The 16,369-nt window shown below is 51.8% G+C and overlaps 2 protein-coding genes across 2 annotated transcripts in view; one reads left to right on the top strand and one right to left on the bottom strand.

Annotated features, from left to right (window-relative positions):
* Nucleotides 1-6,898, bottom strand: part of LOC104992273 (chromosome unknown open reading frame, human C22orf23) — an 8,752-nt gene extending 1,854 nt beyond the window's left edge. The window contains exons 1-5 of the mRNA XM_010845083.1: nucleotides 6,726-6,898; nucleotides 6,322-6,433; nucleotides 5,151-5,213; nucleotides 1,526-1,708; nucleotides 227-358 (exon numbers count right to left, since the gene is read on the bottom strand). Coding sequence (XP_010843385.1) covers nucleotides 227-358; nucleotides 1,526-1,708; nucleotides 5,151-5,213; nucleotides 6,322-6,424 — 481 coding nt within the window. The 5' untranslated portion in view covers nucleotides 6,425-6,433; nucleotides 6,726-6,898. The remainder of the gene's footprint in view (nucleotides 1-226; nucleotides 359-1,525; nucleotides 1,709-5,150; nucleotides 5,214-6,321; nucleotides 6,434-6,725) is intronic.
* An 82-nt stretch (nucleotides 6,899-6,980) lies between these two features.
* POLR2F (polymerase (RNA) II (DNA directed) polypeptide F) lies at nucleotides 6,981-15,282 on the top strand. The gene is made up of 5 exons (XM_010845086.1): nucleotides 6,981-7,099; nucleotides 7,571-7,640; nucleotides 10,400-10,530; nucleotides 14,514-14,585; nucleotides 15,073-15,282. The coding sequence occupies exons 1-5, from the start codon at nucleotides 7,080-7,082 to the stop codon at nucleotides 15,161-15,163; spliced, it is 384 nt and encodes a 127-aa protein (XP_010843388.1). The 5' UTR covers nucleotides 6,981-7,079; the 3' UTR covers nucleotides 15,164-15,282.
* Nucleotides 15,283-16,369: the final 1,087 nt, after the last annotated feature.

Below are 16,369 nucleotides of genomic sequence, written 5' to 3' on the forward strand. Positions count from 1 at the left end.
ACTGGACAGGGAGAGGGCCATCCGTGTACAGGACAGCAGGGGCCCCCGCGCTCCTGGGAGGGCTGGTGGGGCAGCAGGTTGCCTCTCTCGGGAACGGGAAGCAGTTTTATGGTCCGTTTCTCACTCGATGGCCCTCAGGGATTCCCCCCTTCCCCTGCTCCCCGGGGCCCTTCCACACACACTCTGCCTTCCCCTCCCCAGCATAACTGGCCCCTCAGGGGCTCACATTCTTCAAAGCGGTCCAGCTTAGGGGCTGGGTCCTCCTGTCGCAGGGGATGGGGCTTTCTTTTCCGTTCCTCCGGCTCCTTCCCGGTGGCAAAGATATTCTGGAGTCTTCGCTTCTCCATCTCCAGATCCCCTGTCGGGCCCAGACGTGGCCTAGTTAAGGTGGGCAGGGCACCCTCAATTCCTGGAGCATGCTTGCTGCAGGGGGCCTGGGAACATGGTAGGGCTTCTGCAAACCCAGCACCTCCTACCCTGGGCCGCTTCTGCACTGGTCAAGTCACAGTAGGCCGGAAGGTGTTGAAAGAACCCAGAAGAGAGCGTCATCAAAATCCACACACTGGGCTTCCCCAGTGCTCAGTGGTAAATGTGGTGGTTTAGTCACTAAGTCCTGTCCGACTCGAGACCCCATGGACTGTAGCCCGCCAGGCTCCTCTGTCCATGGGATTTTCCAGGCAATAGTACTGGAGTGGATTGCCATTTCCTTCTCCAGGGGATCTTCCCGACCCAGGAATTGAACCCGGGTCTCCTGCATTGCAGGCAGATTCTTAAATGCAGGAGCCATGGGGTTCGATTCCTGATCTGGGAAGCTCCCACATGAGCCCATGCACCACAACAACTGAGCCTGTGCTTCAGAGCCTGGGAGCCGCAACTCCTGAAGCCCAGGTGCTCCTCAAGAAAAGCCACACAATGAGAAGCCTGCCTGCTGCTATTGGAGATTAGCCGCTGCTTGCTCAACTAGAGAAAAGCCAGCACAAAGACCCAGTACAGCCAAAAATAAATAAGTAAAATTATCAAAAAAAAAAAAAAAAAAAATGCACAGACTGCCTGGGTGCAGAGTAAGGCTAAGGAAACTCAATGACTGTGCAGTATAGCCTAGATGGGGAGGCTGTGTGGAGGGGCCAAGAGTCATGTCAGGTGCCAAGTGGAAAGCAGGGGATGTAATGGCTCTCTGAAACAGGCTGGGGCACAGAGGAACCCAGGGTTCCAGGCACCATATGAGTTAGAGAGAGCAACAGTTGTGATACCTGACCTCCAAACATTCATCAGAGGTGGGGGGGAAACCAGTTAACTGTTAAAGAGAATTCTGGGAAAATGTATAAAAAGGAACCAGCTAACTGTTTCCCCATGCACCCTGAATGCCTCCAAGCTAACACGTGCCGAGGTTCGAGAGCACTGGTATAAACGGCCTGAGAATTTGATTAGCCGCCTACTCAGCACCCTGTGGGCTGTTTGTCTCCCTGCCCCCCTTAACCCCCCTCAGAGAGTAAAAGAGGGGCTGCAGTTGAGGCTCCTTACTCACGGGTGGCTTGAGGCTTGAACTGCTCCCGGCTGTAGGCCCCGTTGGCTTGGCATCTCCAGGCAGGCCGGAGGTGGGACCGGGCTGCCAGGATGGGAGGCAGGCAGATGGCTGAGCTTGGCTGCTTGGAAGGCAAGACTCTCTGGCTGGAAGTTGGGTTGCACTGCAGGGGGAGAGTGTCTCCTCCTGGGGAGGGAAGGGTCAGGGTCAAGGGGCCCACCTAAGTGGTCCCTACCTGTTAAAACAAGTCAAACGGTACGGAAGAGTCTTCCCTTCTCCCCTCTACACCCTCCCCTCTACAGTGAGCCGTGGTAACAAGTTGGTGGTCTCAGCCCCTTCTTTTCGATGCTTACCTAAACATGTTCAAAGATATATGGGCATGTATAAGATTCCTTTTTCAAAGCCTGGATCACACTGCATTCTATTCAGTAATAGACTAACAATCTTCCATGGGGTCACAGAGTCAGACACAACTGAGCGACTGAACTGAACTGAACTAACAGTCTACCATGAACGTCTTTCCAGATCACTCCATTTATCTATAACGTCTTTATTTTTTTGGCCGTGCCACGTGGATCTTAGCTCCCTGACCAGGGATTGAAACTGCGCCCTCGGCAGTGAAAGCTCGGAGTCCTAACCACTGGACCGCCAGGGAATGCCCCCCAACCACTGTTTTGATTTGGCTCCTGTCTACCTCCCGTACCTTTCCAGCCCTCTCTGTCATCACCCAGCAGGTAGTATTGAGCATGTACCCTATGGGCCAGGCCCGGGACTCGGGGGGTAAAGTGGTCAACAAAGGCCTGCCCTCACAGTACTTACATTTGGGGTTTAGATGATGATAACAGCGCTGATGTTGACAGTACAGGAAGGGCCACGGGGTGTATCAGAGCAGGATTTACCGTTACAAATAGGGTAGCCAGCGAAGGCCTCATGGACACGGTGACATTTGAGAAAAGACCCATAAGTGGTAAGAGGCCAGCCAAGGTGATATTTTAGGGAAGAGCATTCTAGACAGAGGATGGCTCAAGTGAAGGTCCTGAGGTGGGAATGTGCCCAGAGCATCTGAGAACAGACAGCAGATTAGGATGCCAGGAATGGACTGAGCCAGGGGTGGGGTGGAGTGGGAGTAGAGGTCAGAGGTCAGGGAGGGCAAGAGACACACTGGGCCTCATAGGCCTCTGGAAAGACTGGCTTTTACTGTGTGTGAGGTGGGAAGCCATGGAGGCTTCTGAGCAGAGGAGTCACCCCTTTAGCTGCCATTGAAAATACAGTGTTGCGAATTTCCTGGTGGTCCCTGCTTCCACTGCAGGGACCACAGGTTCGATCCCTGGGCTGGGAACTAAGATCCCTCAAGATGTGCAAGCAAAAAAAAAAAAGGTAGAAAATATAGAGTTGGGGGTCAAGGGCTTCCCAGGCGGCGCTACTGGTAAAGAGCCTGCCTGCCAGTTCAGGAGACATAAATGATGTGGGTTCGATCCCAGGGAGGAGAGCACAGCTACCCACTCCAGTATTCTTGCCTGGAGAATCCCATGGACAGAGGAGTCTGGCAGGCTACAGTCCATGGGTCACAAAAAGTCAGACATGATTGAAGTGACTGAGCACGCACGCACAGGGGTCAAGGGCAGAGGTAGTCACAGTCAGGAAATGGTTTGAAGGTCAAGCAGACAGGACTGCTGGTGGGTTGGATGTGAGGTCTAGGAGAAAGGGAAAGAGGGGACAGGATGACTCTGATGTGTCTGCCCAGAAGAACCAGAAGGATGGAGCTGCCATTGTTTCCCGCTGCCTTTCCTTTCTCGTGTCCTCTATGTAGGGCCAGCCATGGTTTTTCTCTCTTTTCTCTGAAGAGATGCTATGCTTCCTAGAATGTTCCTCTTACTCTCTCTGCTATTTCTACTTGTCCAATGCCAAATGCCACCTTTTCTTTTGGCTCAGTCTCAGCAAATAGAGCCCAAGCAATCCTGGGAGTTCAGGTGAAGGAGAGGAATTTGTGGCTTGCAAAAGAATTTAAGCCTCAAAGAAGTAGGACTTGGTTAAGAAGAGAGTAGAGAGGGGAATCTGGGAGAAGAAAGTAGACTCAACACCAATGCTTGGAGGCAATATTTTAAAGAGAAAACATCTAAGGAGAAAAAAACTGGCAAACTGGTGACTTGTGTTGACCTAACCACTAATCAAATTAGTTTTTCAATAAATATTGAGCACCTCGGAGTCAAGGACTTCCCTGCTGGCTCAGATGATAAAACGTCTGCCTACAAGGCGGGAGACCCGGGTTCAATACCTGGGTCGGGAAGATCTCCTGAAGAAGGAAATAGCAAGGCAAGATTTTCTTGCCGGGAAAATCCCATGGATGGAGGAGCCTGATAGGCTACAGTCCATGGGGTCGCAAAGAGTCAGACATGACTGAGCAACTTCACTTTCACTAGGAGTCAAGGTACAATGGTGAACAAGGCAGGCTCAATCCTTGGTCTCCTGGTGTTTACTTTTAATGGAATTTCTAGCACATTCTCTTTATGGTCATGTTGGAAGGAAGGAAGGAAGGGTTGGTTGCTCTGTCATGTCTGACTCTATGCGACCCATGGACTATAGCCTGCCAGGATCCTCTGTTCATGGGATTCTCCAGGCAAGAATACTGGAGTGGGTTGCCATTCCCTTCTCCAGAGGATCTGTAAGGGACATCAAATGATTAGTAGATGACTTGAGTTTGGAGATTGAGTTATGTGACTCAGCTGTGTTGTGGTGTTAGGCTCTGGCAGCCTGAATTGTCCTTTTCCACAAAAAGGAAGGAGATCTGACTTCTGAACTGACCTGATGGAGCCTCACTCCCCCAGCCAGTGCTGGGCAGTCAATATTTCTCTCTCTGACTCTTCCATCCCAGTTTCTGTGGTTGACCAGATGCCTCCTGATAGGCACCTTCTTTCTCGAAAGAAGGCAATAGCTATTGTTAGATTTGAGTGAAACCTGGCAGGCTTAAACCTTCTGGTATCCTCTTAAAGGTAACTTTACAGATCTCTGTTCTGATCCCCTAAAAGCTGATTCAGTTAAATCTCAGAAAGCAAGGCTGTTTTCAAAATCTTAGAGGGCACCTTGTTACCGTGCCCATGAACATTCAGTTTTTTTTCTTTTTTTAATTAAAAATAAATAATACAGTGTGTGGTCAGAGGTAAAATGTGGAAAGGTTTTGCATAGTTTTCCTAAGTTGGAAGCCTGCCAGTAATCATGTTTCTGCCAGCTAAGCTATGAATGAATAAAACTATGCATAAGACACACACAGGCCTCTAGTCTGGAGAGCTCATATGTTATGTGTGTAAGAGGGTGGGAGAGATTTCAGACTTGACAGCGTTCAGACTGTCTGACTGGCAGGAAGTCTCAAATGGGTTGGTGCCCTGTTGAGAAAGCTGGCTAGAGCTGGACTGCAGAAGAGGCTCATGGGCTGGGACCCATGTCTTGTGAAGAAGCAAAGATCAAGACCCTGCAAGGTCAATTCCCCAAGAGCAAGGGTCAGAAATACTATTCAAATTTTGTTTGTGTGTGTGTGTTTAAAATGAGGTCCCCTACTCCTCAACATGGAGAAAGCATTAAGATGTGACCCAGAACTCCTCTCCCCCGGAAGCTTCGGTGGGCAGCCTCTTACGTTTCATGGTGTCCGTGATGTGGCGCTGTTGGAAGTTCGTCAGTTTGGATTCCTTCATCATCACTGCAAGACAAAGCACTTCAGTGAGGCTTCCTGGGCTGCAAGCAGATGCCTCATCTCAACCCACTGAAATTTAATACTGTATCGCTTCCTGCTCCTATTCTGGGCACCTGAGTACTTGGCTTGTGGGATTTGAGTTCCTTGAACAGGGATTGAATCTGGGCCTCCCTGCAGTGAAAATACTGAGTCCTAACCACTGGACCACAAGGGAATTCCCTTCCTTTTCTACATTTTTTTTTCCCTATACCACTCATCACCATCTAAGTTCTATATACTTACTTATTATTTGTTACTTTCCTACTAGAATATTAGCTCCAAGGGAACAATAATTTTTGCTTATTTCTTTTCTTTACCGCTGTTTTTTCAGCACCTGGGATAATGTCTAAAGCACACAGTGGGCTTTAAAACTTTTTTGTTGAGTGAATGAATGAGTGAATGAACAAGTATTCATTAAGCATGTGCCAGGGGCTGGAGCTACAAATGTGAGCCAAAACAGGCATCATGCCCTGATGGAGTTCATGAACTGAATGTTAATTCAACATTAATTCAGTGGAACACGCTAGGTATCTGATTACAGGTTGCACTAAGCACAGTGAAGGAAAAGGTATTTGGTAGTGTCCCTAAGAGTCGGACACGACTGAGCGACTTCACTTTCACTCTTCACTTTCATGCATTGGAGAAGGAAATGGCAACCCGCTCCAGTGTTCTTGCCTGGAGAATCCCAGGGGCGGCGGAGCCTGGTGGGCTGCCATCTATGGGGTCGCATAGAGTCGGACACGACTGAAGCGACTTAGCAGCAGAGCAGCAGCAGCAGACACATAACAGTTGGTTCCACTGTGGTGATGATGGGTGGAGAGGAAATAAGTCTTCCCTGGGGAAACTGAAAGTGTGATCTAAGGGGTTCATGGGAGTTAACCACTCTGAAATTCTTAGTTCTTTGACTTTGGGTCACTTCCAAGTTGTAGGACCCAGACCCCTGAACCTTTCTGAATTCCAGGCTTCTTATCTGTAAACTGAAAATACGGTTACTAAGCCATAAGTCATGTAGGGGAGAACTGAGAAACGGAGGGTAACTGACCACCGCTCTTCTTCTGCCCTTTAATGCACTGACCTCTGAGCAGCTCGCAGGTCCCTGGGGTGTAAGTGGTCGGCTTGGGACAGCGCCAGAACCCTGTTCCTTTGGTCACCGTCTCCACCCTCTCCTGGGAAGCCATGGGAGGGCTCTGAAGAGGGAAAAACCCAACGAAACATTCCCAGATCCAATCTCTTCTCACACCCTCAACACCACCCAAAGTTTGGGAGCGGGAGTCGGGTCGCAAGAGAATCGTGATGCCGCCTGTCAACATCGCGACAGTGCCCGATCCTCCCACCTCGAACAGATCCACTGGCAGATAAACACATGCGAACAGAGACCTCATCCTGACCTGTGCCTGTGGCAGGGAAGCCCCCTCGGGAGGAAAGGGGCGTGAGGGCAGCCGTGCCCGTTGTGTGATACGCCCAAACGGGAAACCTCACCCTAAAGTAAGATCCCGGCTGGGTGGCCTCTGTCTCCACAGACAGCGGCGGCTGGGCTCCGGAGATCGTAACCAAGGCTCTGAAGCAGCAGCCGCGCCTGGTCCCTCGCAGAAATACTTTTGAGATCTCAGCCACTAGATCCTGCAGCTAGCGGCTCCAGCTACCATGGTAACGCAGACAAACTGCTCCGCGCATGTGCGTATTTATCGCTCCGCCTGCCTCCCGGAAGTGATTACCGCTAGGTCACGGCGCAGGCGCAGAGTACGCTTGGCATCGCGCAAGGCGGAGGTACGCTGTTAGCCGGTCTCCGCGCGGGTCTGGGTCGCGGAACCCGGTGGCTGCTGTGCGGGCGTCATGTCAGACAACGAGGACAAGTGAGTGAGGGAGCGAAGTGACTTTCCCGAAGACTCAGAAAGGACGGATGAAGCGGGAGCCAGGATCGAAGGAAGTTGAGCCAGGGGTTTAGAGGACTGGGAGTGCTGAGGGGGTCCGCAGAGCCGGAGAAGGGAAAGGCTGGGAACTGGGAGCATAGACCCGGCCAGAGGCTGGGCGCGGAAAAGGCTCCGGCTCGAGGGTCCAGAGAGGATCAGTGAAAAAGTATTTTTCAGCAAACTTCCACTGAGTCGGGCTCTGTGTCAGTACCAAATGTTGATTCAGCTGGGGTCTCTTTCTAGAAGAGGCCCGTAGTTAAGATGAGGACGTCAGATGACTGATTTATTGAATGATTCACTGGTTAGGTGGATATTTATTGAGAGCCTCCTACGTATCACATGAGACTCAGATTTTTGCCCACTTTGATTCTAGTAAGTGATGCTCCAACTAACGGGCTTCTTACACTTGTGCAGTTTTGATGGAGACGACTTTGATGACGTGGAGGAGGATGAAGGGCTCGATGACTTGGAGAATGCCGAGGAGGTCAGTACTGAGCCTTGGGCTCCCCTCTCTGCAGCCCAAGCTGCCAGATAGCCCGGCCAGTGATGGCCGACTGCATGCCTCTGCCTCCCGTTTGTGGTCCGGGTACTGCCGGTTACAATGAGGGGAGACCTAGCCCTGGGTAGTGGAGGAGTCCTACAGGCTTGGCCCAAAGGCGTTTGTCCTCTTGGACCAGAGCATGGCTTCTGGGGCAGTTAGTTTACTCAGAGTTGAAATAGCCCCTTCATTCATTGTGCAGCCATGTGCTGAATGTTTATTATGTACCAGGAGCTCAGCAGGGTGGGGCTAAATAAAGAGCAAGGGGGAGAGTGACCTGGGATAAGGCTGGAGAGGTGAGGGCCAAGATTAGGCAAGATTTTGTAGCCTAGGGGTAGTGGGAAGCTGCTGATAAGTTTTGGGGAGCTGGGGAGTGTCATGATCCAGTGAGGAATGAGTTGGGTGGACCAAGAGTCAAAGAGAGCCCAATTAGGGTGCAATCCAGGTGACATCTGTAGCTTGCACTTGGGTGCTGGTAGTGTTTGTGATGAGAAAACAGATGAGAGATTTTGGTGGATTGGATGTGGGGCTGAGAAAGTGGGAGATAACAGGAATGACTCCCATGTCTCTGGCTTGAGCAGCTTGGTGGATGAGTTACTGGCGTCATAGATAAAATAGGGTTTTCTGTGCTGTGTGACTGGTGGAGGAAGAAGTGCTTTATGTCTTCTGGAGAGAGGGATCCCTTGATTTTTTTTAGGTTGGTAAGGTGAAGGCCCTCTTTTGTGTGGGTTGTCCTGTCTGCCTGACACTCTGAGGTTATCTGTTCACTGAGTCAGAAGCCTTCTTCTCTGTTCTTCTGATGCCTTTCCATCTCTCTCCTCTTGATTCTGTCTCCATGTAGTTCAGTCCTGTTCCCGTTTTTCTATTCCTAGTGCCTCAACCTGGTTTAGATCTTTATTGGTTTTCATCCGCATTACTGCAGAAACTTGTTACGGGTTTTCCTGCCTTGAGTGTGCTGTTTGCCTTTCTGCTGCCAGAGTCGACTTTTTCTCCTACCCACATGATTGGTTACTATTGGTCTTGCTCAGTGTTCTCTCTGCTTCGGCCCTTACCCTCTACAGAATATTCTCAGCAGGGTATCCAGAGTGATCCTTTTAAATCTTCAGTCACTCTCTCTCTCCTCTGCTCAGAACCTGCGTCTGGTTACTTTTCATCTCATTCCGAATAAAAGCCAAGAACATGCACAAGGTCCCCCATGATCTGACCAACTGCTCCCTCTGTGACCTTATCTCTTCTTGGTATCCCTGTCATGCCAGGGAAGTTCCAGCTCAGGACCTTTGACTGTGCTGTTCCGTCTTCCTTTTCCCTTAGATATGCACACAACCTGCTCCTCAGCCTCCTTCAGGTCTGTGTCACATGTCACCTCAATGAGGCCTTCCCTGACCATTCTGTTTCAAATCACTGCATTTGCTCCTTCCTCCAACATCACTACTCGGACACTCCCTGTCTTTTCTCTCTGTTTTTATACTGCACGTTTTACTACTAATTTAATTTATTGTTCATCTCACTGTATTCCTGGGTTGGGAAGATCCCCTGGAGAAGGGATAGGCTACCCACTCCAGTATTCTTGGGCTTCCCCGGTGGCTCAGCTGGTAAAGAATCCACCTGCAATGCAGGAGACCTGCCTGGGTTCGATCCCTGGGTTGGGAAGATCCCCTGGAGAACGGAATGGCTGCCCACTCCAGTATTCTGGTCTGGAGAATTCCACGGACTGTATAGTCCATGGGGTCACAAGGAGTCGTACAGGACTGAGTGACTTTCACTTTCACTGTATTATAATGTAAAGCTCTATGGGAGAAAGAACTTTTATCTGTCTTACTGCTCTGTGTCAAGCTCTTAGAATGTTATCTGACATAGAGTAAGCACTCAGTAAATATTTGTTGACTTAATTTCATATTACAGAATTTATTCTCCTGTCTGTAACCCCGTTTGCAGTTTGCACCTTTTGTGCTTATCATACCCCGCAGTTAGGCTTCCAGGCTGAGTACGCTGTCTTCCCTCCTGTGTCTTTGCACACATGCAGTTCAGCCTGCCTGGAATGCCCTTTCTTCCTTTCCTTGTTAGCTTGGCAGCTCTCACTCATCCTTGTAGACTAGCCCAAGTCTCATCTCTGGACTGTATTCCTAACCCTCAGGATGAGGTAGATGCCCCTCACTTTCTTGTGTAGTTTGTGGCACACTGGCACACTTTCATAGCACTTGATGTTTTGTTTACTCTTGTCTTTTCCCTGGACTGTGAATTCTTTGAGAGCAGAGACTCTTTCCGTCTCAGCACCTTTAACATGTCTGGCACGTGACAGATGCTTAATAAGTGATTATTAAATATATGCATATGTAAAGATGGGGTGCTTCTTCCTCTTCCTGGTTCGGGTGAGGTTGTCTGTGCTCAAGGTCTTCTTTGTATGGGGCCAGCTCTCCTGGATGAGGCGGCTGGCTTTGGACCCCTGATCACAAGTCCTCTTTCACTAGCTCTGAGACTTTGGCCAAGTTAGCTAACTGTCCAACCCTTTAAAATGAGCATTGCAGTCCCCGCTTCATAAGGTTTTTTTGAGGATTAAGTGAGGTGTTAATGAGGCAGTTGCGTGGTCACGGGCACGTAACAAGCAGTAGTGTGGAGGCGCTTACAATCACTGTTGTCGTCGTCCTGCCCCTCACCCCCAATAACGCAGCCTGAGATTTTTCCCTCTTTTCTGCCTTTGTGTCCAGGAGGGCCAGGAGAACGTTGAGATTCTCCCTTCTGGAGAGCGACCGCAGGCCAACCAGAAACGAATCACCACACCATATATGACCAAGTATGAGCGAGCCCGCGTGCTGGGCACCCGAGCCCTTCAGATTGCGTGAGTATGAGCCCCCTCACCATCGTGTCCTTTGATCAGGCCACAAGGAGCCTCCGAGCTGTTGATCATGGCCCGGCCTGGCAGCAGACCCTTCCCTTTCTCACAGGCTAAACAAAGGCAGCGCCGTCCCCATGTGCCAGGCGCTGTGCTAGACCCCTGTCCTCGGGGAGACTGTTGGGGGAAAAGGACATAAACAGTAGAGAGTAACAGTGAGAGTACAGAGCGTGAGGACCGCCTGTCAGGTGGGGAAGCGAAAATAAATGCAATAAGACCAGACCTAGACCCTTGTGGGCTGGGTTGTTGGGGGTGCTGCAGCAGCTCCCGCTGGGCTTAAGGTGGTTCTTGAGTAGACTGGGGCCAGCCCAGGGGAGTGAGAGAGCCTTCCACGTTGAGGCCGCGCTAGGAATGTGGAAGCACAGAGCAGTGGTTGGGGGTGTGGGGTTTGAAATTAGCAACCCTTCCTTTCTCTCCCAAGTTGGGAACTTGTTGAAGAACAACATAATTCAGGAGCCAGCCAGTAGCCAACTCAGGTCAGGTCAAAATATGCGATGCTCACATGTCCACCCGTTAGCCACAGGCATTGCAGGTGTCAGAGGCCGTGTCTGCAGGGGCCAAAAGCAGCCCCCCTGAGGGCAGGTGGCTTTGAGGAAGCAGGGGCCCTTGAAGAGGCTGGGCCACAGGTGCTGGCTTTCCCTGCCAGGCTCCCCTGTCAGATGAGCTCCTCCTCTGTTCTGGCCAGAGTTAACTGGGAGGACACAGGGCAGACGTGTTACTGTTGCTCTCATGGCAGGTCCTCCCCAGGGAAACAGGAGGCTGCGGAAAGGAGCCCTCTCTCAGACTTCTTACCAGCTGCCGGGGAAATGGTGGACACCTGGAGGAGGGGTGCTTCAGAAGAGAGGAGTGGGAAACAGGCTCGAAAGAAAAGCTGGGGCCAGAGTTGTGGGTGGCAAATATGCTAGGGGAGCGGTGATGCTCAGTCTGTGTTGGACTTTATCTGTGGAGTGACGGCGACCACTCGGTGGAGGGTCTTATTGGGGTGGGAAACTGTTCTTCACTCTCTTGGCAGCAGGAGGCCCCCTGCCAGCCTGGTTGCACCCCTTGCTGGTCTGGGTGAGTTGAGAGCCGCACCCCGTATGATGATTTCAGGGTTGCTGGGGTCAGGATCCTCTAGGCCTGTACCACAGGTCACTGCTGCCTACATTTGGCCATTTAAACTAAGTAGAACTAGATAGGAGTTCAGTGTTTCTGTCTCCTTAGTCACATTTCACGTGCCCAGTAGCCTCTGTGGCTGCCGTGACAGGTAGCACAGATAGAGGACATTTCCATCCTTGTAGAGCTAGATGGGTGCTATTCACATCTGCCGAACACGACCCAGCAGGAAGAGTAATTCGTAAACTGTTTTTTAAACAAATAAACTGTATGCAAGTTCAAGTCTTTCAGCATCAAATAAGATATTGTGCTTGTGCCTTTTGGAGGTGTAAAGAGGATTAAAGACACAGTTCACTAGTCATCTAGATGTTTACTGTCTAGTAGAGAAAGGGAACCTGTTCTAAATACTCAGAACCCAAGGCAGACGAGATTGATGCTTTATAAGAGAAGCAAAAAAGGAGAGAAGGGAATAAAGGGACGTGGTTTTGAAGGTCTCCTAGGTGCCAGAAATAGCACTAGGAAAGTGAAGGCAGACGTGGGTGGATTGTGGTGGAGGAATGGCAAGCAGCCTGGGGCACAAGACTGGAAAAGGTGTCACTGGTCCCTTGAGTGACAAGTTTAGAAGATGGGCATGCATTTGGTGGACAGTCTGGAGCAGGCATTCCAAACAAGGCCCAGGGTCCTGCTTTCCTTTGGAGATAAGACTCTTGTCCAACCTTTTTTGGCTGTAGCACTCCTTCAGATTAAGAGCTCAGAGGCTGTCTGGTGGTTTTCCAGCTGCTGTAAGCCCTTGGACAGTCAGGGCTGGAGCTTGTCTTGAGTTATGGGCCTGTGATCTGCACTTGGTAGTAGAAGCTGAACAGTGTTTTCTTGGGTATTTGTGGATGAAGTCTCACTCCAGCTCATTAGCCCCATCTGGTGGCTGAATGGTTGCAGCTGTGCTGTGCTTTGCTCAGCCTCTGAGTCGTGGCTGACTGCGACCCCCTGGCTGCTTCCCAAGGAAGGTTGCCCCTTGGAACCCCTGGTGGAGACATTGAGGGCACACTCTCACATTTCCTGTGCATGTAGCAGGGCTGGATGAATGACTGCTCTTGAATTATTCATGTCTTGAAAGAAATAAGGCATATGCATATCAGGGAAAGCAGTTTGCCACATTCTTTAAAACATTAAATATTAGGGGGAGCTTAAATAATTATTGAGAGAAGATGTAGAGAAAGTTAAATACTTGGTTTCTGCCCCTGGGGAATTTTCACGCTTTGGGGAGTAACAGACATCAGAATATTTAGCAATAAAATTAGTAGATCATTTAGTGTAAACTGGTGTTTCTCAGACTGGCTGGTTATCCGAACCAGCAGGGGAGCTTTGCTAATGTAGGTTCTCAGGCTCCTTCACTAGAGAATCTGTTCAGCGGGCCTGGGGAAGGACCTGGGAACCCGTATTTTTAGCATGCTCTCCTGGATCATCATCAGGTTGGGGGTCCATTAGTGTGAACTTGAGTTGGAATCAATAAGGGTGACTTCCTAGAAGAGATGGGCCTGGAACTGGTCTGTCTGTTTTTAGACCCTCTGCTGTGGGCCAGGTGTTGCACTAGAATAGAACTTGGGGTCCTGGACCACCAGGTCTTGTTTGGAAAACTTCAAACGGGAAGTCACAGTTGAGTGACGGTGGTGTTGAGAGAAGTGTGTGTGAAATGAGTCAGGGCCCTGAGGCTTCAGCACGTGCTTTCCAGGGTGGAGATTTCTGAGCCTCTCACAGGCCTGTAAGAAGAGGAAGAGCTCGTGTGAGGATGCAGAAGGGAAACAACAGGGCCCGCATAGGAAGCTGTAGGGGTTTGGTGTGGCTGGGATGTGGGGTGAATAGAGGCAGGTAGCATGAGAAAGTACTGCAGAGGTAAGTGGGGCCAGAGGAGGTTCTGCCTGCCTGATGGCCATGGGGTATCGAGGAAGAGAGGTAAGCAGGGGAGAGCCTGACCACAGGCCTTGTGTAGGGGCTAGAGGAGCAGGACCCCTGCAGGGGGTGTTGCCAAGACAGAGGAGGAAAACGAGGCGAGCTAGGCCCTGAGGCAGGGCTTGGGGTTGAGTAGAGTGGTCAGAGGGTGAGCTCTTGCACTTGTGGGTCCTTTGTGTGGGAATATTCTGCTGTGGCCGTGGGCTCAGGAGTCTGTGACGGGCCCTGGGAAGGTCCTTGGCCGGGGGAGTGGATGTGATGAATGTCACACGACCCAGTAATGAAAGCTCACGCTTGTCCCTTTCACAGTACCTGGTTTCAGTTTGTGGATCACCAGCTTTCTAATGGGAGGTGTTACAGCATAGTAGAGGAGTCTTCAGGGTTCAAATCTTGGTTCTACTACTCACTGGCTATGTGACCTTGGGGAAATTCCTGACTTCCCCTTGCCTCAGTTTCCTCCGCAGTGAAACGGAAGTAGCGGTAGTACTTCCTACAAATGAAACAAGCTACGTGGGGTGGAGAGCGGCTGTGGCACCTAGTGAGCCTTTGCCTGTAGCAGTAGTGCTTTAGCGTTATTGCTGTGTAGGCGTGGCAGGGCTTTTTGTCTTCATTTTCCAGTGAGGATGCTGAGATCTGGGGAGAATTGAGGGTCCTCCAGGCCCAGTTTAAGCCTAGTCTACTGGCTGCCACTCGAGCACCCTCACTGTCAGCGCCCCGGGACCGCTACTCTGCCCCTGCCACTTTGGGGAGGTGTCCTTTCTCGGGGCCCTTTCTAGGTGAGCTCTGGGGTGCTGATCTCATCCTGTTTGTGAAACTCTGCCCAGCTTCATGCTGGGCCCTCTCCCTGTGTGTGTCATCTCTCCCCACACCTGTCCTTACACCTGCAGGATGTGTGCCCCCGTGATGGTGGAGCTGGAGGGGGAGACAGATCCCTTACTGATCGCCATGAAGGAGCTCAAGTAAGTCATCCAGGTCCTGGTTTGCGGCTCCAGAGCCCTGGGGGCATCCCTTGGGTGCTCTGCTGCGAGCCTGCCCGCACTTCCCTGCTGGGGACGGGTGGTCTTGTTCCTGTAGATCCTTAGTTTGGGAGTCAGCCCTTCACGGGGGAGGAGGGGACAGGCAAAGGGGGAGGGGAGGACACTGACGAGACGTGGACGGTCCCAGTCCCGACGCCCCTTTTTCCTGCTGCAGCTGGCCTTGCCAGCATCCCTCCGCCTTCCGCCTTGCCCTTCGCCGTGGGATGGCAGGCCATTTGTAGATTTTGGTCCCACACTCAGAGAAGCAGGGACTTTTTTTTTTTTGGCTGAAATTCCTTACCTACAAAGTACATCCGTGGTCTTAGGATGCTCCTAAGGCTTCTCCTCCCTTGCCTTCTGCACCTGCTATCCCTCTGCTGCAGAGCCAGGGTCACCACCCTCATGTACCTCGATCTCTCCCCGGTCACAGGGCCCGGAAGATCCCCATCATCATTCGCCGCTACCTGCCCGACGGGAGCTACGAAGACTGGGGCGTCGACGAGCTCATCATCACCGACTGAGCCGGAGTCAGCCTGTGGACTGGGGGAGTCAGCCTGTGGACTGGGCCTCCGCCCTGGCTCGTCTCCTAGTCTTTTTATAGTCTTGATACGTGTAAATAGTAAATCCTTCAACCTTTCAACTCCCTCTGCCTCCTGCTGCTTGTGAGGCCCACCTGTGTCTTCACTGTTACCGTCCTGCTGCCTGGAGGCTGTGCGCATCCCAGTGGCCCTGGGACCGTCAGCTCTTTAAGAAGCACCAGGGCCCTGACCCCCTGGGCTCCCCCGCGTGCCCCCCCCCCACCCATCTCACAGTCCACCAGAGCAGAGGCTGCTGTAGGAGACACCTCGGCTGCCTTCCCAGCAGACAGACCAGCCTTTGTGCCCAGGGAGCTGGTTGCCACGGAAACCCCCAATTTCCTTTCCAGTGGGGACTGGCTGCAGGGGCTTCTCCCTTCTCAGGAGTATCACAGAGCAGGTCTCATCAAGCCATCCATTGTTTTCCTAAGGACCTGCCTCGAGCCTCTTATCGTGGGCTGGGATCCCCTTTCAGGAGCCAGTGCCCCCAGCAGGAAGCTTGGGGACGCAGTGATCTCCTGCCCTCCCCAAGAGAGCCCTGCTGGGCAAGTCTGCAGCTGGAGCAAGGGCCGAACACCTGCCCATCCCAGCCGCACAACCCCTCCCATTCCCCACCTGTCGGACCACTCCCCATACGCCAGTCTGTTCTCCACGACCCACCTGTCTGGTCTGCCACACCCATACCCTCTCCTTCCCCAGGCTCTGGACGGTGTCCTTTCCCTTCTGTGTGGAGCCCCTGATCCCTCTAAGGCCACTAGGATGGGTGCTGGGGTGATGGTGAGCAGGGCAGCAGGGCTTCTGGGTTCAAGGCGTGAAATTAAATCCAGTCGATCACACTGGTTCTTCCCTCCCTTGGGGTGCAGGGTCAGATGACAAGGAGAGGGTGTATGCTGGCACCAATAGGGATGGGAAGGAAACCCATCTCCCTGAATATTTCAGCCTTGACCTTCAGTCTGCTGCCAACCCTTGCTCCCAGGAAGAGGAAGAGCCAGGCCTGCCTGACCTCTACAAGAAGCGAGGCCCCCGGGGTGGGTGCACCCTGGACAGGGTGGAAGTGACGAGCATCCCCAGGAGTGGGAGGGGTGTTCGCTGCTCTGGAGAAGGGTTAATTCAGGGAGCAATGGACTTCGCACCCCCTTCCACCCTCCTCCA

This window comes from Bison bison, unplaced genomic scaffold (genome assembly GCF_000754665.1).
Source record: "Bison bison bison isolate TAMUID 2011002044 unplaced genomic scaffold, Bison_UMD1.0 scf7180017864213, whole genome shotgun sequence".
In the NCBI taxonomy this organism is placed as follows: Eukaryota; Metazoa; Chordata; class Mammalia; order Artiodactyla; family Bovidae; genus Bison; species Bison bison.